Raw genomic sequence first — 25,138 nt, forward strand, 5'->3', positions numbered from 1 at the left:
CACAGGGGGCAGAGGCAGAGCCACCTTGGGCTGGGCCTCTGCTGCTGAGCTGGGACCGAGGGGAGACCTGCGAGACACAGGGAGCTTAAAGGCACTTGGCAGTGGAGGATGCTGAGGAGGAGGAGGAGGAACTTTCTGAAGGAGAAACCTTCCCAGCCCTGTTTGTGGTAAGGCACTGGGTGCAGGGCAATGCAGCTGCAGTTTCTCTCTGTAGATAAGGAGGAGGATGTGCTGCAGAACAGGGCTTCCCCCTGCACCATGCAGGGACAGGACAAGGCAGGTCCCTTGTCCCGGGGCTGGCTGCAGGGTGTGAATGTGGGTGTGCAGCCAGGGGTGCCCAGCGCTGCCCTTGCAGCAGGGTCCCTGCAGCCCAAAGGCTGTGTGCAGGGGCAGGGACTCTGCTGCCTGCCAGGGTCAGCACTCAGCCTGCCCGGGAGCTCCCCATGGAGCTCGGAGGGGGAGAGGGGAGCTGAGGGGAAGGGAACAGCCTCTGAGAGGGAAGGGAAGTGCTGGGTGGGTGAGGCTGCTCCAATCTGCCTTCAATCTGAGCACTTCTTCAGAGGGTCCTTCTGAAAGACATTGAGGCATCATTTACCTGATAGGGAAGGATGCTGAGCTTTGAAGTTTTTCCCTCTTGGTGGGCAGGTTGGGCAGTGGGAGCTGGGAATTTTCTTCTCTGCTTTGGGGGAGGCACCGAGAGTCTTGTGAGGGCTCGTGTGAGCTGCTCCTGAGCCCCTGCACAGGCAGGGGTGTGCAGGGCAGAGCTGAGCACACAGCCCATGGCATGGGCTCTGGGAGCACTGAGAGGGAGCAGAGCTGGGCACAGAGCAGCAACTCCTGGCAGGGACAGCTCCAGGCAGCAGAGACATGGGCAGAGAGTGGGGGGAAAGTGCAGCCCAGCCCTGGGGAGGGTGCATTCAGGCAGCCCTCTTGGGGTCTGCCACTGGAGGTGGCTGCTGGCCGTGCTCTGCTGCCCACAGCCCTTTGCTTCTCAGCGTGAGAGCTCTGTGGACTGTCCTTTGAAACCCTTCTCCCCTGGTCTCAGCACAGGACAGATGTTTGTGGGAGTTCTTAAGGTCAATTTGTGTGTGAAGGCACCTTACAGGCAGTGCAAGTTTGAGCAGAGGGCAAGTGGGAGAGGACTGATGGACACTGCAGCTCTCTTGGTTCTGCAAAGAACTGAGACTTTTTGCCTGATGCAATGCTCTTCTGATTGTACCTCGGAAGAAGCCTCAGCAGTGTAATGACATGGTGATGACGCTGAACCTCTCCTCTCCTGCTAAAATGTGCTCAGTTGTGAATGTGTAAACTGAACTTCTGTATCTGACACCCCTCCTGTCCTAACCTGTCACCGCCTTTTTCTCCTCTGACGGTGCCCAATGCCCAGAGGCAGAAGATGTCCAACGGCAGCTCCATCACCCAGTTCCTCCTCCTGCCATTCGCACACACGCGGGAGCTGCAGCTCTGCCACTTCTGGCTCTTCCTGGGCATCTCCCTGGCTGCGCTCCTGCGCAACGGCCTCATCATCACCAGCACAGCCTGTGACCAGCGCCTCCACACCCCCATGTACTTCTTCCTCCTCAACCTCTCCCTGCTGGACCTGGGCTGCATCTCCACCACTGTCCCCAAATCCATGGCCAATTCCCTCTGGGACACCAGGGCCATCTCCTACACAGGCTGTGCTGCACAGCTCTTTTTCTTTCTCTTCTTCATTTCAGCAGAGTATTCTCTCCTCACTGTCATGTCCTATGACCGCTACGTGGCCATCTGCAAGCCCCTGCACTATGGGACCCTCCTGGGCAGCAGAGCTTGTGTCCACATGGCAGCAGCTGCCTGGGGCAGTGGGTTTCTCAATGCTCTGCTGCACGTGGCCAATACATTTTCACTGCCCCTGTGCCGAGGCAATGCTGTGGAGCAGTTCTTCTGTGAAATCCCCCAGATCCTCAAGCTCTCCTGCTCACACTCCTACCTCAGGGAAGTTGGGCTTCTTGTGGTTGGTGTCCTGCTTACTGTTGGCTGTTTTGTTTTCATTGTGGGGTCCTACGTGCAGATCTTCAGGGCCGTGCTGAGGATGCCCTCTGAGCAGGGACGCCACAAAGCCTTTTCCATGTGCCTCCCTCACCTGGCCGTGCTTTCCCTCTTTGTCAACACTTCTGTCTTTGCCTACTTGAAGCCCCCCTCCATCTCCTCCCCATCCCTGGATCTGGTGGTGTCAGTGCTGTACTCGGTGGTGCCTCCAGCAGTGAACCCCCTCATCTACAGCCTGAGGAACCAGGAGCTCAAGGATGCTGTGAGGAAGCTGGTGACCAGATGTGTTTCAGCAGATATATGCTGCTTGTTTTACCCTGGAAAGGGTTTCCAGTGGAGGTCATGACAGGCCATGCCTGTCTTTCCTGCTTTACATTTGTTTTCCTATTTCAATTTGTGATGATGTTGTCTTCATAGAAATGTCAGTTTTCATTTCCTAATTAAGTTGCCACTCGTGTTGTGTGACCCACAGACTTTGTGTCACTCTGGTCTCTGATTGTACTTAAGGGAAATAAATGATCCTGCAGCAACTTCTTCTCTGTGATACGTCCTCACATGTCAGGAATGAAGGGGAATGAAAGCAGCTTTCTGTCTGCTCCAGCTCTGGGATGGCTGCTCTGTGACTGCAGCAGGAAGAGCTCTTGGGGAGCCCAATGAATGTGGCTGTTGTGCTGGAGTGGGGAGATGGGATGGCATGGGGGGGGGTGCAGAGCTCTCAGGGTGTCCTGGGCAGGGGAGCAGGGGACACAGGGGTCCCTGCAGGGAGCTCCCCTGCAATGGCACAGGCTGAGGCTGCCTGGCTGAGAACAGCCCATGGGAAAGGTCTGGGTGGGCAGGAGCTGGACAGGAGGCAGCAAGGGAGGACAGCAGCATCGCGGGCTGTATGAGCAGGAGCACGGCAGGAGAACAAGTGAAGGGATGATCTGGAATCCTCCATCCAGGTTTCAGATCCCCAGTTCAGGAGTGGGTTTAGTAATGGGCCCTCAGGTCAGGAGATACTGGAGCACGATGCCGGCGGGGAGAGTTTGGGGGAGCTGGACTTCTCCAGCCTGGAGAAGGGAAGGCTGATGGGGACCTGAGATCTTGGGAAGGGAAGGCTGTTGGGGACTGGCTGCCTGTACCGGCAAGGAGGACATGGCCAGGCTCCTCACCATGGTGCCTGGTGGGAGGACAAAAGGCAGTGGGGGACAGTGACAGAGGAGAGGTTCAGCCAGGACAGAAGGAAACCTTGTTCCCATCGGCTCAGGCAAGTGCTGCATCAGGTCACCCAGAGAGGCTGTGCAGTCTCTGGCCTTAAGGATTGCCAACTCAGACTGAATCAAGCCTTGAACCACTTGCTCTGACCCTGCTCCTGGTGGGTTTGACTTGAGACATCCTGGGGTCCCTTCTTTACCCTTGTTCACTTCTGATCCTACAATGATGGGCTTATGAAGGGTCACAAAGATGCTCTAATGGATGGAGCACATCTCCAATGGAAACAGGCTGAGAGATGTTGGTCTTCAGCCTGGAGAAGAGAAGGTTTCAGGGAGACATCTTAGCAATCTTCCCGTGTCTAAGCAGGGCCTACAAAGAATCTGGAGAGGGGCTTTTTATGAGGCTGTGCAGTGACAGGACAAGGAGGAATGGCTTTAAGCTGAAAAAAGGGAGATTTAGCTTGGACATTCAGATGAAGTTGTTCCCTTTGAGAGTGGTGGGCCACTGGCACAGGGTGCCCAGAGAAGCTGTGGCTGCCCCATCCCTGGCAGTGGTCAAGGCCAGGTTGGATGGGAGTCAGCTTTGCTCTGAAGCAGTGCTTTGTCCACCTCTGATGTTCACAAGGGATGACAGATGAAATCCAACTTCATTGTAAAGTTCACTACTTGTACTCATGACTCAAGTGAGTCTGGGCTGCACAAGAGAGGCTCAGCATGGCCTTAGAGTCATTTGGATTGTGTTACTTATTTACTGGCATAACACTGCTGAGGTGTTTTTATTGGGGGGGGGGGGGGCTATAAAACATTCTTTGTATGACAGAAAATCAGAACAATATTGAAACAGGGAGAAGTTCTCAGCTCCTTGTAGCTTAGTGCAGAGCAAGGAGGGCTGCAGTGTCCATCACTCCTTTCCCATTTGCCCTGTGCTTACAACACTTGTGTGTGATGCCTTCACACACAAATTGATCTTAAGAACCCCCACAAACACCTGTCCTGTGCTGAAAGCAGGGGAGCACGGTTTCAAAGAGAAGATCATGGAGCTCTCATGGAGAGAAGCAAAGGGCTGTGGGCAGCAGAGCACAGCCAGCAGCCACCTCCAGTGGCAGACCCCAAGAGAGCTGCCTGAACGCACCCTCCCCAGGGCTGGGCTGCACTTTCCCCCCACTCCCTGCCCATCCATATCTCTACTGCCTGGAGCTGTCCCTGCCAGGAGCTGCTGCTCTGTGCCCAGCTCTGCTCCCTCTCAGTGCCCCCAGAGCCCATGCCATGGGCTGTGTGCTCAGCTCTGCCCTGCACACCCCTCCCAGCAGCAGGGCTCTGCCCAGGGGCATCTCTGCCTCTGCAGGAACCTCACACCTGGCACTCAATGGATCCATCAGTGGTGAATGGAGAAACATGGTCAGCCCCTGAGGAAAGCCTTGAGAGCTTCTTAACTCTTCAGTTAGTTACTGGTGGCAATGAGCAGTGTGTAGGGAGGTGAGAGAGGGTGGAGGGAAGTCAGCAAGAATCAAGGTGATGGTTCAGGGCTTTAACAAATCCTTACAAGCATGATGGAGCCCAGCAATGGAGAGCAGTTGGTGTCTGTAGGTGGAGGAGGAGTAGGTGTTCCTGGAGTGTGGCTGCAGGCCAGGCCCTGGACAAACCAGAGGCTATCTGAGAAGTTTCCCTCATGGGAACATGCCTCAGCGTGGCACATGGGGAATGCCCACTGCTGGGGGTGCCTGAACGCTGCTCATCATGCCCCATGAGCCCACCTTCCTGTCTCCCTCTCTTGCAGTACCCAAACTTGCCTGGAATGCAGGATCCATCCCTGAGCCTGGGGAATGCAGGAATGCTCCAGGAGTCCCTGCAGGGGGACCAGCCTCTGCCCAGCTGGCTCGGGGAGGTCCCTCACAGACTGCTCTTCCTCAGTGCCTTTGGTCCGGAGGTGGAGCATGCGAGGGGTCACAGCTCAACGTGGGCAATGGAACAGGGCGCCACGGCCACCTACGAGGAGTGGAGAGGGACCGACATTGGCACAGCAGAGTATCATGGAATCCCAGAGTGGGTTAGGGTGGAAGGGATCTTAAAGCTCATTGAAAGCGCTACGACAGGTAGGGACATCTTCCACTAGAACAGGTTACTCATGTGGTCACTCCCGGAGCACCCCTGGGTGCACAGTGCCACCCCAATAACAGCACAACCCCCCCCAAACCACCTTGTCCTGCTTCTCCTATGGGATACAGGGTCAGAGCCTCAAAACAGACCCAAAACAGGACAAAAACACCCCAAAAAACCAGCCCAAACCCATCTTCTTCTGCTTCTCCTATGAAACACAGGGTCAGAACCAAAAAACAGCCACACAAACAGGACAAAACCACCCCAAAACCACCCAAAACAAGACCAAAACACCCCCAAACCACCCCAAAACTATCCCAAAACCACCTTATCCTGCTTCCCCTGTGGGATACAAGGTCAGAGCCCCAAAAATGGACAAAAAAAGCCCCAAAGCACACCCAAAACCAGCCCAAAAATGCCTTCTCCTCCTTCTCCTACGGGATATAGGGTCAGAGCCCCAAAACAGCCGTAAAACAGCCCAAAAACAGGGGAAAACCAGACCAAAACATGCAAAGAAAACCACAAAAAAGGCCAAAATCACCCCAAAATCACCTTGTCCTGCTTCTTCTTTGGAATACAGGGTCAGACCCCCCAAAAGACCCAAACAGGACTAAACAGCCCAAAACAACTCCCAAAACAGCCCCAAAACACTCAAAAAAAACCCTAAAACCACTTTATCCTGCTTCTCCTATGGGATACAGGGTCAGACCCCCAAAACAGACCCAAAACAGGACAAAACTAACCAAAAACACCCACAAAACACCACCAAACACCACCAAAACCACCTTGTCCTGCTTCTCCTGTGGAATACAAAGTCAGAGCCCCAAAACAAACCCAATAGAGGCAAAAACCAGGCCAAAACCAACCCAAAACCCAGAAAACAGCCAAAACCACCTTGTCCTGCTTCTCCTATGGGATATCGGGTCAGACCTCAAAAACAGGACAAAAACAGCCCACACCAAAACCAACTTCTCCTGCTTCTCCTGTAGGATATAGGGTCAGAGCCCCAAAAGAGAGGCATAAAACAGAAGAAAACCCAAAACCACCGAAAAAACCAAAACAAACCCAAACCACACCAAAACCACTTTGTCTTGCTTCTCCTAGGGGATACAGGGCCAGAGCCTCAAAACAGCCAAAAACACCCACAAAACAGGAGAAAACCAGCCCCAAACCACCTTGTCCTGCTTCTCCTGTGGGGTACAGGGTCAGAGCCCCAAAACAGCCCCAAAAGAGAACAAAATCACCCCAAAACATACAAAAAACCATGCCAAAACCACGTTCTCCTTCATCTCCTGTGGGATACAGGGTCAGAGCCCCAAAACAGACCCAAAACAGGCCAAAACCAGACCAAAACCAAAACAAAACAGCCAAAACAGCCCTTCAGAAAACCACAACCACCCCAAAAACACCTTATCCTGCTTCTCCTGTGGGATACAGGATCCATCCCTGAGCCTGGGGAATGCAGGAACCTCCTGCAGTGGAGGTGCAAAGCTTCTGTGAGACACTTGTGAGTGCGGGCAGAGAGCGGGGTGTGTGCAGCAGAGAGGGTGCTACAGGCAGGAAGCTGTCCCAGATGGAGCGCCCTGTCTCCAGAGCATGGGGTACCTTGCACCCAAGGACTCCACCTTTCCTTTTGGCTCTTGCCAACAAGTTCTCAATCCAGACCATTGTGTTTTCCCACTGCTCTCTCATGGTGCTTTTTTCTCTATACTGATTGCATCACCCATTCCTCTAGAAGCCTCCTTTAGATCAGCTTGCTGAGGGGTATTCACTCCACCTGCTGAATTGACACTGTAGTAGCAGCCTACAACTAGGTGAAATGTGGCTGCAGAGATGATGGAGGTTTTCTTGCTAGCAGCAAGAGAAGGAAACCTCTGCAAAGTGCAGCCTGGAAGGTTCAGATTCGAAGTTAGGAAAGAGAAATGTCTCTCAAAAGGTGGACTTGTGGTGACTTGTGGTCACCCAGAGGGAGTCTGGCTCAGCCCATGGCTTTGTGTTTCAAGGAACAGACAGCGATGGGTGCAGAGATGGGACTGAAGGTACAGAAATGCCAGGTGAGAGCTAGGTGGGAAAGCAAGATGGGGGTCAACAGCCTGAAGGGAAAGAGGTGCAGGCATGGGCCAGTGAAGGACAGCCTGCAGCAGAGATGGCTGAGGATTCTGGCATGGCTGGAAGGTCCAAAGAACAAAAGGCCTCTGTGCCCTGGGCTATGGCAGTTGCCTCTTTCATCAGGAGCTGTAAGGAGACCTTTCCTTCTCAGGATTTCAGGCTCTTCCCTAAGGGCTGCAGTCAGGGCTTGGCCTTCTCACCATCAGACACCTGCACTTTGCCTTTGTCTCCCTGTAATCACAGCCTCCAGTTACTTGCTTTAACGAGTCCCTGGGGAGGCTTTGCCAGTAACAGCCCTCAGTGGGGCCCATTAATGCTGAAGGCACTTGGGGCTTTGTTTCTGACTTGGACTTCTTGAGAGGTTTCCTCAGTCTCCTCTCAGCCCCTGAGGTTCAGGTACTCAGCCCAAATACACCATGGGGCTCATTAAAACCTTTGCGTTTTGTCAAGTCTTTCAGGTTGCACAGCACATTGGAGGTTTCTGAGTGCAGGAAGATTGCAAAGAGCAACTGATAAAACTTATTGACAAGTGTTTGTTTTCATACTTTTCAGTTTAGAATTTTCTGTGCCTTCTGGAATGCCCGGCACAGGGATCACAAGACCCTGCCAGGGCCCGGCCGCCTTCCGCAATGCCTGGTGAGCTTCCGTGATCCTTGCCAGAGCCAGGCAGGTCCCCTTGTGCTCAGCTCCCAGAGACAGCACCAGCAGCTGCACTGCCCAGGGGCTGCTCCTGCCCTGCCACCTGCTCAGCACCTCTGACACCAGCAGCTCCTGCACGCAGAAGGCTCCTGCTTTGCCCCCAGCACCTCTGCAGGCAGAGCTGTGCTCCAAGCACATGAACAAGCCCAGTGCCTCCTCCTCACCCATCCATCCCCTCCTCCTACAGCTGGGATGGCACCAGCACAGCTCCTCACAGCTTCTCCTCCCTTCCCAGCACGCACCCACAATGTGTTTGAGGCCAACACTAAAACAGGATTGCAAAGTCAAAGAACACGGACCTGGATGCGCAGGGCAGCCACGGGAGATGCAGCCTCCCGAGGGAGGGGTCTCCTCCACACTGGTTACTGCAGGGCTCTGGCAACTTAAAAAGCCGTGGGGGCCCCATCACAATGGGTGTCTCCACAGCGACCGCCACAGCTTTGTGATGGCTGGAGAGTATGGAACTGTCTGGGGACAGGTGAGCAGCCAACAGACAGTTTGTGGGTGAGAGATAAAGGGAGAAAAGCGATGGGGGACATTACTGTGGGGATCTGTTACAGACTGCCTGATCAAGGAGAACCTGCGGATGAAGCACTCTATAGACAGATAGGAACAGCCTCACACTCGCAGACCCTTGTTCTCATGGGTGACTTCAACCACCCTGACATCTGTTGGAAGGACGGTACAGCCTGGCACAAGCAATCCAGGAGGTTCCTCCATTGTGTAGAAGACAACTTCCTTCTGCAAGTAATAGAGGAGCCGACAAGGAGAGGTGCCATGTTTGACCTTGTGCTCACCAACAGGGAAGGGCTCGTTGGAAATGTGACGCTCCAGGGCAGCCTTGGATGCAGCGATCATGAGATGCTCGAATTTGAGATCCTCAGGACTGTGAGGAGACCGTGCAGCAAGTTCACTGCCCTGGACTTCAAGAGAGCAGACTTTGGCCTCTTCAGGAACCTGCTTAGGAAGGTTCCATGGGATACAGCCCTAGAGGGCAGGGGGGCCCAAGACTCTTGGTTGATATTCAAGGATCACCTGCTACAAGCTCAGGAGTGCTGCATCCCAACCAGAAGGAAGTGCAGCAGGAGGGTCAGGAGACCTCCTTGGATGGATAAGGAGCTCCTGGGGAAAATTCAAATGAAAAAAGAGGCTTATAATAAGTGGAAGCAAGGACAAGTGGCATGGGAAGAGTACAGGGATGTTGTTTGGGAAGCTAGGGACCAGGTTAGGAAAGCTAAGGCCCAGTTAGAATTAAACTTGGCTAGGGGTATTAAAGATAACAGGAAGGGATTCTACAAGTATGTAGCAAATAAAAAACAGAGTAGGGAAAAAGTAGGCCCCCTCAGGAAGCTCTCGGGAGAACTGGCTACACAGGATTTGGAGAAGACTGAGGTTCTGAATGACTTCTTTGCCTTGGTCTTCACTGGCAAAGGCTCTGACCGCACCACCCAAGTCTTGGAAGGCAGATGCAGGGACTGTGAAAATGAAGAACTTACACCAGTGTAGGAGAGGAACTGGTTCGAGACCATCTTAATAATCTGAATGAGCGTTTGACACTGTCCCACACAACATCCTTGTCTCTAAATTGGAGAAACATCAATTTGATGGATGGACCACTCGGTGGATAAAGAACTGGCTGGATGGCTGCATGCAAAGAGTTGTGGTCGATGGCTCAATGTCCGGCTGGAGACCAGTAACTAGTGGTGTCCCTCAGGGATCGGTGTTGGGACCGGTCTTGTTTAACATCTTCATCACTGATGTGGACAGTGGGATTGAGTGCGCCCTCAGCAAGTTTGCCGATGACACCAAGCTGTATGGTTCGGTTGATACGCTGGAGGGAAGGAATGCCATCCAGAGGGACCTTGACACGCTTGTGAGGTGGGCTGATGCCAACCTCATGTAGTTTAACCATGCCAAGTGCAAGGTCCTACACCTGGGTGGGAGCAATCCCAGGCACAGCTACAGGTTGGGCAGAGAAGAGATTCAGAGCAGACCAAGGAGAAGGACTTGGGGGTGTTGGTTGATGGGAAAATGAACATGGGCTCGCAGTGTGCGCTTGCAGCCCAGAAAGCAAATATATCCTGGGCTGCATCAAAAGATGCATGACCAGCAGGTGAAAGGAGGTGATCCTGCCCCTCTACTCTGCTCTTCTGAGACCTCACCTGGAGCATTGTGTGCAGTTCTGGTGTCCTCAACATAAAAAGGACATGGAACTGTTGGAACAAGTCCAGAGGAGGCCACGAGGATGATCAGGGGACTGGAGCACCTCCCGTATGAAGACAGTCTGAGGAAGTTGGGGCTCTTCAGCCTGGAGAAGAGAAGGCTGCGTGGAGACCTCATAGCAGCCTTCCAGTACCTGAAGGGGGCCTATAGGGATGCTGGAGAGGGACTCTTCATTAAGGACTGTAGTAACAGGACAAGGGGTAACGGGTTAAAACTGAAACAGGGGAAGTTTAAGTTTGATATAAGAAGGAAATTCTTTCCTGTGAGGGTGGTGAGGCCCTGGAATAGGTTGCCCAGGGAGGTTGTGAATGCTCCATCCCTGGCAGTGTTCAAGACCAGGTTGGACGAGGCCTTGGGTGATATGGTTTAGCATAAGGTGTCCCTGCCCACGGCAGGGGGGTTGGAACTAGATGATCTTAAGGTCCTTTCCAACCCTAATGATTCTATGATTCTATAAAACAAGCCAGGAGGTGAGAAAATCAGTTTTTTCTCAAGATAGAGATGATTCTGTGCAGTACAGTCATGCAGACCCACACATTGAGTCCAAGTCTGTTTGTGTCACATTATGTCTAATACCAGTTTTATACATTTTATTTGTATTCCTCTGTCACACATACGTATATTTACACACATACACACATAGTACGCATATTGGAGGTGAGGGACAAGGTCAAGAATCTTGCAAGCAAAGTGGATATTTATCAGTGACAAAAGTGAGAATTGAATAAAGCTGATTGGTGTTTCCTGTGAGGAAAAAGAGGCCTGGGATAATTCAAGGTAATCTGTTCCTACACGCTGGTGGCTGAGAAGTGAAATGAAGTTTGAAGTTGCTGCTCCTCTTGGTGTCCTTCCTAGGAATATGCGATGGGGGTTCTATTTCTCATTAAATGCTCTCATTGACTGTTGTGCAGGAACTGTGAAAGAACCTACATAAAGTCATGAGGATTAGTGGAAAATCCCATTAGTTTAGGCTTTCTCACTTGATGTATTCATGTCCTGCATGATACAAGTCTTGCATGTTGCCAGTGGTTGAACAACCTCCTCCTGCACTTCAGCAGAGGGCACTTCACCTCCTTGATCCTCAGGGTGTAGATGAATGGGTTTAGCATTGGGGTGACCACGGTGTAAAAGACGGACCATCTCAGTGCTGTGCGTGTCAGAGCACACGAGCTTTAGCACAGGAACACCGTCACAGAAGAAGTGGTCAATGTGGTTCGGACCACAGAAAGAACCTCCAACCACGCACCATGTGCAGATGATGGCACTGAGAAAGGCAAATAGGTAGGATGATGCTACCAGCTGCCAGCAGACGCCTCTGGAGATGAAGGTCACATAAAGCAGGGGGTGGCAGATAGCAATGTGCCGGTCGTAGGCCATCATGGCCAGGAGGTGACACTCAATAGTGACAAAGAAAGCAAAGGTGAGGAGCTGCATCATGCAGCCGGTGAAAGAAATGGTTTTGTCCTCTGATAACAGGTCTGCCAGCATCCTGGGGCAGATGACTGTAGAACAGCAGATATCAGTGAAGGCAAAATGGGAGAGGAAGAAGTACATGGGGGTATGGAGGCTGGGAGACACCCGAACCAAGATGATAACGCCAAAGTTCCCCTCCAAAGCGACAATGTAAATCAGGAGAAACAAGACAAAAAGAGGGGTCTGCGCACATGGTCTGTCTGTAATTCCCAAGAAGACAAATTTAGTCTGCGTGTGATTTCCTTCCATGACCAGGTGTTACCTACCAAGGCAAAAGGAAGGAAAACGTCAAAATCATTGCAAACAGAAATTCACTTTTGGACCATACTTAACTACAATCAATCACCAGTTTAACTGCCATGTTTTGGCATTTTGGTGTTTTGTATTGTATTTTGTAAACCCAAATTATATGATTTTGTTCTTCATTTGAGGTACTTAGAAAAGAACAGAGAGTGCGATGAAGCAAAAACTGCCATTTTTGTTCTTCTATGCTGAGAAACATAAACTATGGATTTATTCAAGCACCTGATTTTTCAGGTTTGAGTGAAGAATCAGATCTTTATTCACTTTCAGATTGGAGGCAGTTTGTGTCAGAAGACAGCTTAGAGGAAACTCATAGGAGCTCAAGTAAACCTTGAGCAAGAGAAAGTCACACTCCCATTGAAATCGTAGCTTACACATTAATGACCTCCAGATATTTTCCCTTGGCTTTTAATTCTAATGCCAGTCTTAAAATCACATATATCGAAGTGTTACCTATAATTCAAAAAGGATAAAATTCACATTGCTAAAGTCATGATTTCTACCTTTCTGAGTTCCAGCATGCTGAAGCACCCTCAACCTATGGGCATTATGTTGCTTGCCTTAGAAAAGAGTTGGTGTTATAAGAGGCTGAATCCAAAGCCTGATTTGTTAGTGACCATATTCTGTTGACAACCTGAAATGCTGCATTTCTTTATGACAAAATAAGATTCATCCTCATTTAACTCTGGAGTAATTCAGTTCATCTTGCTTTAGCTACCTATGTAAAAGAAAACAACCTGCATAAGCCAATGCTCCCTCTTATTATAAAGGAAACCTGCATTGGTAAGGCTGTTTTCCAATGCAGCTTTCCCAAAGGCAACCCAAGGACATGCAGAAGCAAGCCCACTGCCTCAATGCAGGTGAGATTCTGCTTTGTGTTGGTGTTACCTCCTGTGACTTCCTTCTCCCACCGAGTAATGGGAGCCACAGGTTAGTCCCCAACGCAGCAGAGAAAGTCTACGTGCCGGCATCAGCTCTGTTAAGCACCTGATGTGAAGAGAGGTGAGCTCCTGCCAGACTCCAAGAGCCCAGCTTGTGGTGCTGGGGCTGTAAATACAGTTGCATGTGCTCTGCTGGAGGAAGCCTCCAGGGCTGCTCATGATTTACCAGAGGAAAACAAAACAAAGGGTGTGAAATCACCTCTGAAAGGCATTGTGGTGCTTGGGCATCTGAGAGACATGGCGTGGATGAGCCAAACCTGAGCACAGCTACACAGCAGCAGCAGTGATGAGCAGCTCATAGGATGCTTCTGACATACTTATGGACTATGCCAAGCTTTCTGTCTGTCATTGGCAACAGAATGAAAATGGGTTTAGTGCCATTTCTGATCTTGCAGAGGATCCCCAAATGGGACAGGAAGCACAAGTGACTCCTTCTCTGGAGCTGCTGATGTTCCTCCTTGGACACTGGCGAGCCCAGTTTTCCATCCCCAGTGGGGTTCTCCATGCGTAGAGCCTGGATGGCCAACAGCTGAGCTGGTGCTTTGGGGCTTCCACTCTATTGAAGGATGAGAAATGGGTATTTGAGGCAAGGATGAATTGTCCCAGGGTGAACTAATAGGCCTTTATCCCCCTGAGCAGCCTCAGCTGGGGCTCCGTCCCCACCCTCCACCCATTTGCCCACCGTCTCTATTTTAACTCAGCCCAGGGAAGTTGGGTTATGTTTGAGTTTTTGTTTCCATTTTAGCAGGAGTTGTGCACATCTATGGAATCCTTTGATGGTGACCAAAGCTTGCTCATGTATCTTCCTAGCAATTGCTGGACCTGACCCTGTTCAGGGGATTGACTTGGCTTGATCTGACATTCTTTGGCTTAGTCCTGGACCTGTGTCTTTCATATCATCACCAACCTGCCTGATGATTGGAGTCTTGGCTGAACTTGGCCCAGGTCTCTGTTCCTGTCCTACTTCTCTGGCTCAGGTACTGTGGGATGCTCACTGTGCACCATGGTGTTCCTTTTTGGCTCTACTTAAAGAGATAAAGAAAGACACTCCTGTGGCATTCCTCATGCTCCTGCAGAGCAGAACCCAGCACACTGCTCTCAACAGCTCGGCCAGGGCTCACTGCTCTGGCATTCCCTCTCTCTCTAGATCATGTACTTAAATGGGCAAATTTGGAGCTATTCTTCTGTGTTAGGGAAGTTGAGTAATCAAGTGCACCTTAAGTTCATGTATTATTCTCTTGTCCTTGGTGCTTTCTCCTTTACCAAGTGTGATGTGAGACTTCTATGGAGAGGACCTCTTGTATGTATGTGATGTGGGAAGTTTGTGTCTACCCCCAGGGATCTCTGCATTTTGTAGATCATTTCTCTGCAAAGATTGAAGCAGAATCATGCAATGATTGTCTCGGTGTAAAATGTATTTCCAAAACCTCCAGCCTGTTTCTTGTGTTGCTGGAATTCAGAGTTCTGCCTCCCCTGTACATTAGACTTAGGTTCCTATTGCCAGTTCACTGAGTTGGATCCACCGCACACAAGACTATGGCAAACCAGAGCTCTCTTAGGAGCATGGCATCAAGTGTGGGTAAACCTTTGAGCATTTCAGTTGTCTCTGTTTTGGAAAATTTGTTAAACCGAACAGGAAATAAGGACACCAGAGTGGGGTAATTCATCAAGCAGTGGTGAGCCCTACACATCACGCTTCTCATCTAGACTCCCTTTCCCACAAAAGCTTGAACCAGATGATCTTTTGAGGTCCAGCTTGGGCTTTCTGTGGCTCTATGATTTTATGTGTACAGTGTAAGCAAAGACATCCAACTAACTAGAAGGAGGAAAAGAAGTTATGGTGAAGGTTTTCAAGGAAGCTCTCTGATATTAAAAGTCTCTGACACCTTAAGTTCTTCAGCATTTAATCACATTTCTGCTGTCTCCATCAGTGGACACAGGTAGAAACCACTTTTCCCCGAGACCTTAGACAACATCTCCTCTCTTGCTGTGGTTTGGCAGAGCAAACAAAAGAGACTGTTCACCATCCATACACTTATCAAATACAGGTTAATTCCCACTCAACAGGTAAAGGAAAGCTGTTATCCCCCATCTGTGTGTTTTGGCTTTTCTCAGACCCAGACAGTTCTCAGTTACCAGGAATTCTGTGCTCAAGATTGCCTTTCATCTATGGAAACAAGCCGCAGGTTTCATTTGTCAGTAAAATACACCATTTGTGTTCCGTGGTGTACTTTATCATGAGCTGGGCATGGACATGGGATGTGGGTACTTATCTCCAGCTGGAATTCCATTTATCTCACCATTTAAGTATAGGGCACTTAAGATGAATTGAAGGACTCCCTGATGTGCCCAAAATGTCCTTAACACTGGGTGGTCTCAGAACAGTTCACTCTTTATTATATATTATATTAACATTAATGAAACATAGTAATTAATTATATTGACATTAGTTATAATGTATTAATTAAATCTACAATTTCTTCCTTTATAGAATCATAAAATAATTAGGGTTGGAAAGGACCTTAAGATCTTCTAGTTCCAACCCCCCTGCCGTGGGCAGGGACACCTTACACTAAATCAGATCACCCAAGACCTCATCTCTTGTGAAGCTGCAGCCTGGGGAGGGATTCCTCTTCATATTCAAAGATGCAGCTTGAGACCTTGATTCCCACCAGCTTCTTCTCTTTGAAAGGCACAAACAAATGCAATGAATCTTTTCTAACCTTTTCTCTGACTCTTTTTCAGCAAGCAAATGTAAAACTACACTTGCTCTTCCCTCCCACCCCAGCAGCTTTAATAAAAAGCTCACAGGTAAGAGTGAGGAATTTTATTAGAGCTGAAGGACAAGGTCAAAAATCTTGCAAAAAAAAAAAAATATTATCAGTGACAAAAGTTATAACCAAGTAAAGCTGATTGGTATTTCCTGTGAGAAGAGGCCTGGAATAATTGAGGGTAAATTCTTCCTAGAGGAGGATAACAGCAAAATGTAATGAAGTTTGAGGTTGCTGTTCCTCTTGGGTTCCTTCCAATGCAGATGTGATTTGGGGGAGTCTCTTTCTCATTAAATACTGTCATTGGCTTTTGTGCAGGGACAGTGTAAGAACCTACATAAAGTCATGAGGATTAGTGGGAAATCCCATTGTTTCAGTGTCCCATAAGCTTTCTCACTTGACATGAAATCTTCATGTCGTGGATAATACAACTCTTCTGCGCTGCCAGTGGTTGAAGAACCTTCTCCTGCACTTGATCAGAGCCTCCTTCACCTCCTTATTCCTCAGGCTGTAGATAAATGGGTTAAGCATGGGGTTGACCACAGCATAGAGGATGGAAGCCACCTTATCCAGGCTCCTGTGGCTAGATGGAGGTTGTAGGTACATGAAGAATGCTGACCCATATAACAAGGCAACAGCCACCAAATGGGAGGTGCAGGTATGGAAGGCTCTGGCCCTGCTCTGTGCTGAGCACACCCTCAGCATGTTGCGGATGATAGAGATGTAGGAGAGCAAAATGATAACGCTCGTACCCACTACATTGATGGTGACGAAGGCAAAGATGAGCATCTCACTGCTGTGTGTGTCAGAGCACACGAGCTTTAGCACAGGAACAACGTCACAGAAGAAGTGGTCAATGCGGTTGGGACCACAGAAGGAACCTCCAAACGTGCACCATGTGCAGATGATGGCACTGAGGAAGGCAAATAGGTAGGATGATGCTACCAGCTGCCAGCAGACGCGTCTGGAGATGATGGTCACATAAAGCAGGGGCTGGCAGATAGCAACGTACCGATCGTAGGCCATCATGGCCAGCAGGTGACACTCAATAACAGCAAAGTGTGTAAAGCTTTGAGACTGCATCATGCAGCCGGTAAAAGAAATGGTTTTGTCCTCTGATAACAGGTCTGCCAGCATCCTGGGGGAGATGACTGTGGAATAGCAGATGTCAATGAAGGCAAAATGGGAGAGGAAGAAGTACATGGGGGTCTGGAGGCTGGAAGACACCCGAACCAAGATGATAATGCCGAAGTTCCCCACCAAAATGACAATGTAATTCAGCAGAAACAACACAAACAGAGGGATCTGAGCACCCGGGCTGTCTGTAATTCCTGAAAGGATGAATTTAATCTGGGTTTGATTTCCTCCCATGATCTGGTGTTACCTGCTGAGGCAAAAGGAAGAGAAACATTTTTTTAAAAACGGAGATTCATTTTTGGACCATGTTTAACTACAGTCAATCACCACTGTAAGTGCCACATTTTGGTTGAATTCATATACTGTACTATATTTTTAACCCAAAATCGTATGGTTTTTGGTTTTCAGTTAGTGTATTTATAAGAGAACAGGAAGCACACTGAAGTAACAAATGGCATTTTTGGTTTTCTATGCTCTAACACTTAAAACGATGGATTTATTTAGGCACTTTTGGACCATATTTTAATCCAAACAATGACCAGTTTAATGCCACATTACTGTATATTCTACTATATTAACTAACCCAAATTATATATATTTTATGTTATTCAACTGAGGTATCTTGAAAAGAACATGGACTGCATTCAAGGCACAAATGCTATTTTCAGTGCTAGGACTCTTAAAACTATGAATTTATTCAAGCACATGTGTTTTCAGATTAAAGAAAAGAATTAGATCTTTCTTCACTTTCACTTTTCAGTATTCAGAGTTAATTTGGTCAGAAGACACCTGAAAACCTCATAGTAGTACATGTAATCCAGGGGGAAAGAAAGTCCAAGTCCTAGTGAAATCCATCTTACACATGAATAAACTGCACACATTTTCCCTTGGCTTTTAGTTATCATTCCAGTCACCAAATCACATTTATTAAACTATTTGAGATTATTCATAACAGATAAAATTCACATGATTTATACTTTTCTGAGCTCCAGCACACTGAAGCATCCTAAACCTATGAGCATTAAGCTGCTTGCATTAAAAAGGAGTGGATGTTACAACGTGCTGATTTGTTACTGACTCTATTAGTCAGTGACTATATTCTGCTGACAATCTGCAATGTTGCATTTCTTTATAACAAAATAAGATTCATCCTCATTTAACTCTTGAATAAATCAGTGCATCTTGCTTTAGCAGCCTCTGTAAAAGAAACACAACCTGCATCAGACATTGCTCCCTCTTATTATAAAAAGAACCCACATTGATAAGGCTGTTTTCTGACACAGCTTTCCCAAAGAGGCCCTGAGGACATGAAGAAGAAATACCACTGCTTCAATGAAGGTGAGGCTCTGCTTTGTGTTGATGTTACCTCCTGTGACTTCCTTCTGCCACCGAGTGATGGGAGCCACGGGTTAATCCCCAATGCAGCAGAGAACATCTGTGTGCCAGCATCAGCTCTGTTAAGCACCTGATGTGAGGAGAGGTGAGTTCCTGCCAGACTCCAAGAGCCCAGCTTGTGGTGCTGGGGCTGTAAATACAGTTGCGTGTGCTCTGCTGGGAGGAAGCCTCCAGGGCTGCTCATGCTTTCCCAGAGGAAAACAAAGAGAAGGAAAAGCAAAGGGTGTGAAATCACCTCTGAAAGGCATTGTGGTGCTTGGGCATCTGAGACATGATGTGGATGAGCCATTCCTGAGCACAGCTACACAGCAGCAGTGATCAGCAGCTCATAGGATGCTTCCTACATACCTGTGGACCATACAAAGTTTTCAGTTTGACCTTGTCAACAGAATGAGAATGGGTTTAGAGACATTTCAGATCTTGCAGAGGGTCCCTAAATGCAACGTGAAGTACAAGTGACTCCATCTATGGAGCTGCTGCTGCCCCTCTGCACACTTGAGTGCCCAATTTTCCATCCTCTGTGGGATTATCCACATGTAGTGCCTGAATGTCCAACACCTGAGCTGGTGCTTTAGGGCTTCCACTGTATTCAAGGGTGAGAAATGGGCATTTGAGGCAGTGATGAATTGTGCCAGGGTGAGCTAATAGGCCTTTATTCACCTGAGCAGCCTCAGCTGGGGCTCCACTCCCACCCTTGGCCCATTTGCCCCCATCTCTGTTTAAGCTCAGCCCAAGGTGGTTGGACTATATTTGAGTTTTTGTTTCCATTTTAGCAGGAGTTGTGCACATCTATGGAATACTTTGAGGGTGATCTGAGGTTTCTTATGGACTTTCCTAGCAATTGCTGGACCTAAACCTTACCAGGGGATTGATTTGACCTGTGTTGGCTTGGTTTTGGACCTGCCTCATAGTCCCCAACTTGCTTGATGCTGTGGAATCTTGCCTAGGTCTCTGTTCCTGCTCTGTTTCTCTTGCTCAGGTACCGTGGGATGGTCCCTGCACACAGTGATGTTCTCCTTCAGTTCAATTTTGATAGATTGAAGAGACAAACCCCTGTGGCACTCCCCATGTTCCTGCAGAGTAGAACCCATTACCCTCTGCACCCAACAGCCCAGCCACTGCTCACTGCTCTGGCAGTCCCTTTCCATCGAGACCGTATCCCTCCATGGGCACAACAGGAGAAAGTCTATTCAGTGAGGGAATTAGAGTGATCAATTGAACTTTATACTTGAGTGTTATTCTCCGGTCATTAGTATCACCTCCATTTTACAAATATAATTGTAGAATAATGCTTTTGAGTAGGTGAGTAACACTGTGGTTTGGTTTCCAGTCTTAGTAAAAACTCATAAAGCTGTCCAGCTTGAGGGTTTCTGTAGTTACAAGGTGCTGAGATGTCATCACTAAGAGATGCTCTTTGTCAATAACCTCACAGCAATTTCTGATTTCAGTGTATTCTGGCTCCCAGAAGACAGCCCATCTCAGGGGTTGAGGCAGTAATAGCTCCAGATGCCTGACTTGTTAAGTCCCAAAGGCAACTTTCCAATTATATTTGAAGGGGGGAGAAAACAAGACCGGCATGGGGTGATGTGCCCAATGAGACTGCTGGCAGCTTATGTCAACCATCTAAGCTGGAAAGCAATAAATAGTGAAGACAGGAGCCTCTGGGAGACACAGCCATACATGGACAGGCCACACCATGTAGAACTAAACAGGGAAGGAAAGGAGACTTGGAGGATTTCATGGAATGGTGAAGCACAGCATCATAGAATCACAAATTTTCTTCTCTGAAGCTCTGATTTATAAAGCAAGCTACAAGGTGGAAAAATACTGTAAAGACAGAGATGCTTCTGTGTAATAGTCACGCAAACAGGCAAGGAAGATCTGCTTAGAGGCAATGTCAAAGGAATGTAGCAGTGATTGTCGCAGGAGCTTAAATTGCCTTTTCTCTTTGCAAACATCTCCTTGCTTAGTGGTAATGGTTATACTGGACAAATATAAACATGTACAGAAGAAATGCCTAATATCTTATGTATTTACCCCCTCTCCTGACACAATCCTTTTTTGGGGACGTATTTTATCCTATTTAAGAGATCAGCATAGACAATTTCAATAGGATATGCTCTATTTGTCTGTATTGTTGCCTTTCTAGTTCCCCTCAGCAATGATAAGGTGCAGGTTCTGTCTTTGAATGATTTCCTTGGAGAAAGGAACAAGAGGTATGCACAATAATAGCTCAGCCTCAAAGAGGCTGGGTCTTCAACAGGAAACCAGAAGTGTCATCTCAGGTACTTTTTTGGGGGATGGTGGTGGAACTAGATTTAAACTCCTCTCAAATGTCTGTGTTTGAGACACATGGTTATGTTATAAATCCTTTCTAAATGGAAGTTTTACTTCCTGATCTTAATCTGGCAGGAAATCAGTTGCTTGAAAGTATTTGCTGTTTGCTTAAGATGTAAGTTGAATGATAGAAATTAAAGGGAAAAGCACATTTTTAACAAGTCACCAGTGAAGCTGGAAGTTACTGGAGAAGCAAAGATAAATGCATATGCCCTTCTCTCTCTTCTAGGTATTTATTCTTATGAGATGAGAGCAGTTATTAAAATGCAGTTTAGCCTCCAAAGTAGCCACTAACCTTGTTATTAATCAGTTGTTTTTAATGAAAACCAACATATTGCTTTTATTTCTGAGCACTTAGACTAAGGAGCAACAAATTCAGACTCTGAGCTACCTGGGGTAATGAAAAGAGTCTCTGGGACATCTTCAACCTGAAAAGCAGCACGAAAGTTAATATTCCTTTACTTTGTGTATTATCACAACAGTCAACCTTCCCTTAATGTGGGGAAAACTGCAGGCAGATGGAAACATAGTGAAGACCACGGTGATGTCCAAGGGAAAACTTGTTTTGTTGGCTTCAGACTTCCTTTGAAATCAGTGTGTGAAGATAGAAGATACATTCAAAGCTTGGTCTAAGAGCCTGAGTGGTAGATGTAGTCAGTGACTCCCTGCATGGGCAGGTGGTTGTGGACCATCTAAGCATCCTGCCAAGGTGCCTGGCTGTGTTTCATTAGAGAATGTCTTCATTATCTACAGAGTACAGGATTAAACCCCACTAATAGTTAAGCAAGGGATTAAGCCATCATAACCAAGACCACGGAAACCACCCTGCTGCCTGGGAGCTGGGAGCCTCTTGGACACTGATGGCCTGGGAAAACTGGACTACGGTGACAGAGTTTGTTTTCAAGGGGTTCACAGATTGCCTCGACTTCCAGGTTACCCTTTTGTGCTTTTCCTGCTCATCTATGTCACCACCGTGATAGGAAACCTTGGCATCATTGCTGCAGTCTGGCTCGATTCCCAGCTTCAGAGCCCCATGTACTTCTTCCTCAGCCACTTGTCCTTCTTGGATCTGTGCTACTCCTCCGTGGTGACACTCAAAATCCTGCTGAACCTCTTGTCTGAAAGGAAGACTTTCTTTTGCTGGCTGCTTCCTACAGCTCTATATCTATGCTGCTTTTGCAATCACAGAGTGCTACATCCTGGCTGGGATGGCATATGACCGCTATGTTGTCATCTGCAACCCTTTGCCTTACCCCATCCTCATGTACAAGAAGGTCTGTGTTTCCCTCTTAGCTGGGTCCTATGCAGTTGGGCTTTTTAATTCAGCTGTCTTCACAGGCTTTGCATTGAGGGTGTCCTTCTGTGGCCCCAATGTCATTGACCACTTCTTCTGTGATGGGCCACCACTCTCAAAGTTGGCTTACTCTGATACTTCCCTCAACCAAGTGTTGCTGTTTGCTTTGGGGGCTTCAGTAAGATCACCACAATATCAGTCATCCTCATCTATGGCCACATCCTCTTCACCGTCATGAGGACAGGCTCTGTGCTGGGCAAAGCTTTTGGTACCTGTGCATCCCACCTAGTGGCTGTCACCATCTTCTATGGGACCCTTATCTTCGTGTACCTACGGCCCAGCTCCAGCTACAACGTGGGCAGGGACAAAATAGTTTCTGTCTTTTACACCACGGTGACCCCAATGTTGAACCCTTTCATCTACAGCCTGAGGAACAAGGAGGTAAAGATTGCTCTGAAGAGAACAGTGGGGAGAACGATTATTTCCCTGCCAAAGTAGTAAATGGTTTGACACTTAGTGATGGGAGTGGGGTTGGTGTTTTTGAGTCTTTTTGAGGTTGGAGAGAAGCTGTGATGATACTTCTATATATTATTGTCCATTTTGTAGACCAGCTTTATCGATGTGGGCGTAATTTGCTATACATTTGCCTCTTGATTGTGTATTTCAGAACAGGAGAAACACATACTCGCTGAAGAGCCACCAAAGATTGATTTGTGATGAAACATGCTAAAATGTCCAACTTGTTCCTGAATATTTGAAGGCAAGAATGTGTTGGATTTTCCTATGTACCTGCCATTGCTTAAGCAACTCCAAATCGCTTCTTTCTTGAAGGGAAATATGATGACAAGGCTCGGTCCTGTTAAAATAACCCATTTATGAGATTTCTGCTGAGGACTTGGACTGTTTTCTCAGCTGTCTTTTCAAGAGCCCACTTGTGGTCTCTTACAGCTGGGACATCATTCACCAGTATGGTGGACGCTCTACCAAGTGCTGTACCTCTTCCAGCCATGAGATGTGATCTATGGACTTAAGGTGAATTTCAGTGCTTCCAGGTAATCCCCGTGACAGATGGGAGCATGCAGAAGAACTCACAGAGCAGACCAAGGAGGCTTGGAGGAGAGAGGAGGAAGAAAAGTTCCCTAAAGCTGCAGGAAACACCTTCATTTCTCCTGACTGCAAAGAGACTCTTGGCAGTTAGCCCATATACCAATGCTTAATGCTGTTGGCAACTGATGGATGAATAAATCCCACTTATGGATCAAATCTGATCCAAATATGACTCTGTTCATGCTGTCGGTCTGATCTCAAAGCATGGGCTTCTAGTATTTAAAGGGAAAACTCAGCTATACTGAAAGAAACAGTGTGAATTGTAACCCCCAAAAATGTTCCAGACACTGGAAGAATCTGGTGTCTATTGAGTGTGTTGAGCAGAGGCAAACGACACTGAAGTTACCATGAATATACTATCAATTTGCTGCTACACCCCTCCAGAAATGTTGTAGAAAGAACTGGATTAACATCATCCCTTTTCAAAAGAGGTTGTAATGGAATGGGTTTGGTCTTGCAATAGAAGTGGAGCAGTGGAATGACTTGTCTCTGTGCAAAAAGGAGTCAAAAATGGGTAGCTGAAACACTCTGGAAGTACCTGGAGCACAGTAAAAAGGTCTAATGGACCATCAGTCATGTTCTGACAAGTTGCTCCTAGATAGACCCCTGTGTTCCTAACCATCAGTAGCCTTTCAGGCTCATTTAGTGCTTGGAGGCTTGGGTCAGCCTTCATCTTCTATAATCCCAGCTGTCTTCTCCAGGCATCCATCCAGAGGTAATTAGCTAAGCTGCTTGCAGCAGGTGTTTAAGATAATTGACACAGACTGCCCTTTGGCTGCACCTTCTCACCTGCCCCTTGATTCTTCAAAAGGGCTTATGAAGAACAACTTGTGCTTGTTTGGATCTCTACTTTTCCTGTCCCTGGAGGCTGCTGAATGTTGTAACAGGTTAGAGATCTTTGTGACAACAATTAGAAGAGATTTTCCATCAGCCTGTGTGCATAGCTAAGCCTTTATTAGCAGTTTAGGCTGTTGTGACTCATGGGTTCTCATTCAGGGGCCAGTAATATATAACCAAGGTTCATGTATCTTAGAGCCCTGAACTGTAGCCAAAACCATGACAAACACTTGTTCCCCAAGTGTTTGTGTCTGTTGCCTTTATAGACCTGCAGGGAGAGATGTAAAAGTAACACATTGGTGCAAGTGAAGAACTTCATCTGGTGATGAAAATAGGCTGGAAGCTCTTGAAGGTTCAGGAGAGACATTCTTGTTTGGAAGCTAGGAGGATGCCTTCAAGAGATAATCCCCTCGATTTGCTGTGCAGATATCCAGTGTCATCTAATGTGGAAGAGAACTTGCAGCTGTAAGAGGTGACCCCCTTCCACAGGTACATGAGACCATACCATGAAAGGTCCAGGTTAGCCCTTCTCTGGTAGAAATCACTGCAGCAACTGGGGAGGCTGCTCAGAATAGTGCCAGGTAAAGATTTGCTCCTCTGTGTTGGTTTTAAAGAGATGAAATATTCTTGCTGGGATGTACTCATAGAATCCCAGGCTGCTTTCGGTTGGAAGGGAGTTTAAAGCTCATCCAGCTCCAATCCCTGCCACGGGCAGGGACACCTTCCACTGGATCAGCTTGCTCCAAGCCCCTGTGTCCAACCTGGCCTTGAACACTGCCAGGGATGGGGCAACCGCAGCTTCTCTGGGCACCCTGTGCCAGTGCCTCAGCACCCTCATAGGGAAGAGCTTCTGCCTAAGAGCTCATCTCAGTCTCCCCTCTGGCAGGTTAAAGCCGTTCCCCTTGGCCTGTCCGTACAGGCCCTTGTCCAAAGCCCTTCTCCGTCTTTCTTGTGGCCCCTTTAGGCACTGGTGCTTATCATGGTGCTTATGGTATGTTTAAGGAGCCTTGGAGAAGAAGAGAGGAGAACACTCTCAAGGAAGGATTAGCTTAGCCACTGATCCTGAAATAGTGAAATTCACTTTAAAATGTAAAGAATATTTCTACAAAGAAATATTCTGTTGATGGAGAATGGATCTTCGCTGAGTCTTCTGGTCCTGACACTCATCTGGTGGGGTAAGATTTTAATTCTCAT

At 48.1% G+C, this 25,138-nt stretch overlaps 3 protein-coding genes and 1 pseudogene across 3 annotated transcripts in view; 3 read left to right on the top strand and 1 right to left on the bottom strand.

Moving 5' to 3' along the window:
- LOC133283275 (olfactory receptor 14C36-like) overlaps positions 1–25,138 on the top strand; it is a 538,687-nt gene that overhangs the window by 160,559 nt on the left and 352,990 nt on the right. The gene's annotated exons all lie outside the window — the stretch shown is intronic.
- On the top strand, positions 1,562–13,843 carry LOC133283281 (olfactory receptor 14A16-like). Its single transcript, XM_061479971.1, has 2 exons — positions 1,562–2,291; positions 13,812–13,843. The coding sequence occupies exons 1-2, from the start codon at positions 1,565–1,567 to the stop codon at positions 13,841–13,843; spliced, it is 759 nt and encodes a 252-aa protein (XP_061335955.1). The 5' UTR covers positions 1,562–1,564.
- Positions 16,249–17,208, bottom strand: LOC133283282 (olfactory receptor 8U3-like). The gene has a single exon (XM_061479972.1). The coding sequence runs from the start codon at positions 17,206–17,208 to the stop codon at positions 16,249–16,251; it is 960 nt and encodes a 319-aa protein (XP_061335956.1).
- Positions 21,567–22,498, top strand: LOC133283283 (olfactory receptor 5G9-like; annotated as a pseudogene).

The sequence above is a fragment of the Pezoporus flaviventris genome, unplaced genomic scaffold, assembly GCF_033815535.1.
Source record: "Pezoporus flaviventris isolate CSIRO_AGI_PZ_B2104156 unplaced genomic scaffold, CSIRO_AGI_Pfla_v1 ptg000160l, whole genome shotgun sequence".
In the NCBI taxonomy this organism is placed as follows: domain Eukaryota; kingdom Metazoa; phylum Chordata; class Aves; order Psittaciformes; family Psittacidae; genus Pezoporus; species Pezoporus flaviventris.

What these genes read in the sequence shown, in the direction of transcription:
- LOC133283281 (XM_061479971.1), top strand. Translation starts at nt 1,565, where the DNA reads ATGTACTTCTTCCTCCTCAACCTCTCCCTGCTGGACCTGGGCTGCATC. An exon ending in CCAGGAGCTCAAGGATGCTG is followed by an intron (nt 2,292 to 13,811) that starts TGAGGAAGCTGG and finishes TTTCCATTTTAG; the next exon opens with CAGGAGTTGTGCACATCTAT.
- LOC133283282 (XM_061479972.1), bottom strand. Translation starts at nt 17,208, where the DNA reads ATGGGAGGAAATCAAACCCAGATTAAATTCATCCTTTCAGGAATTACA.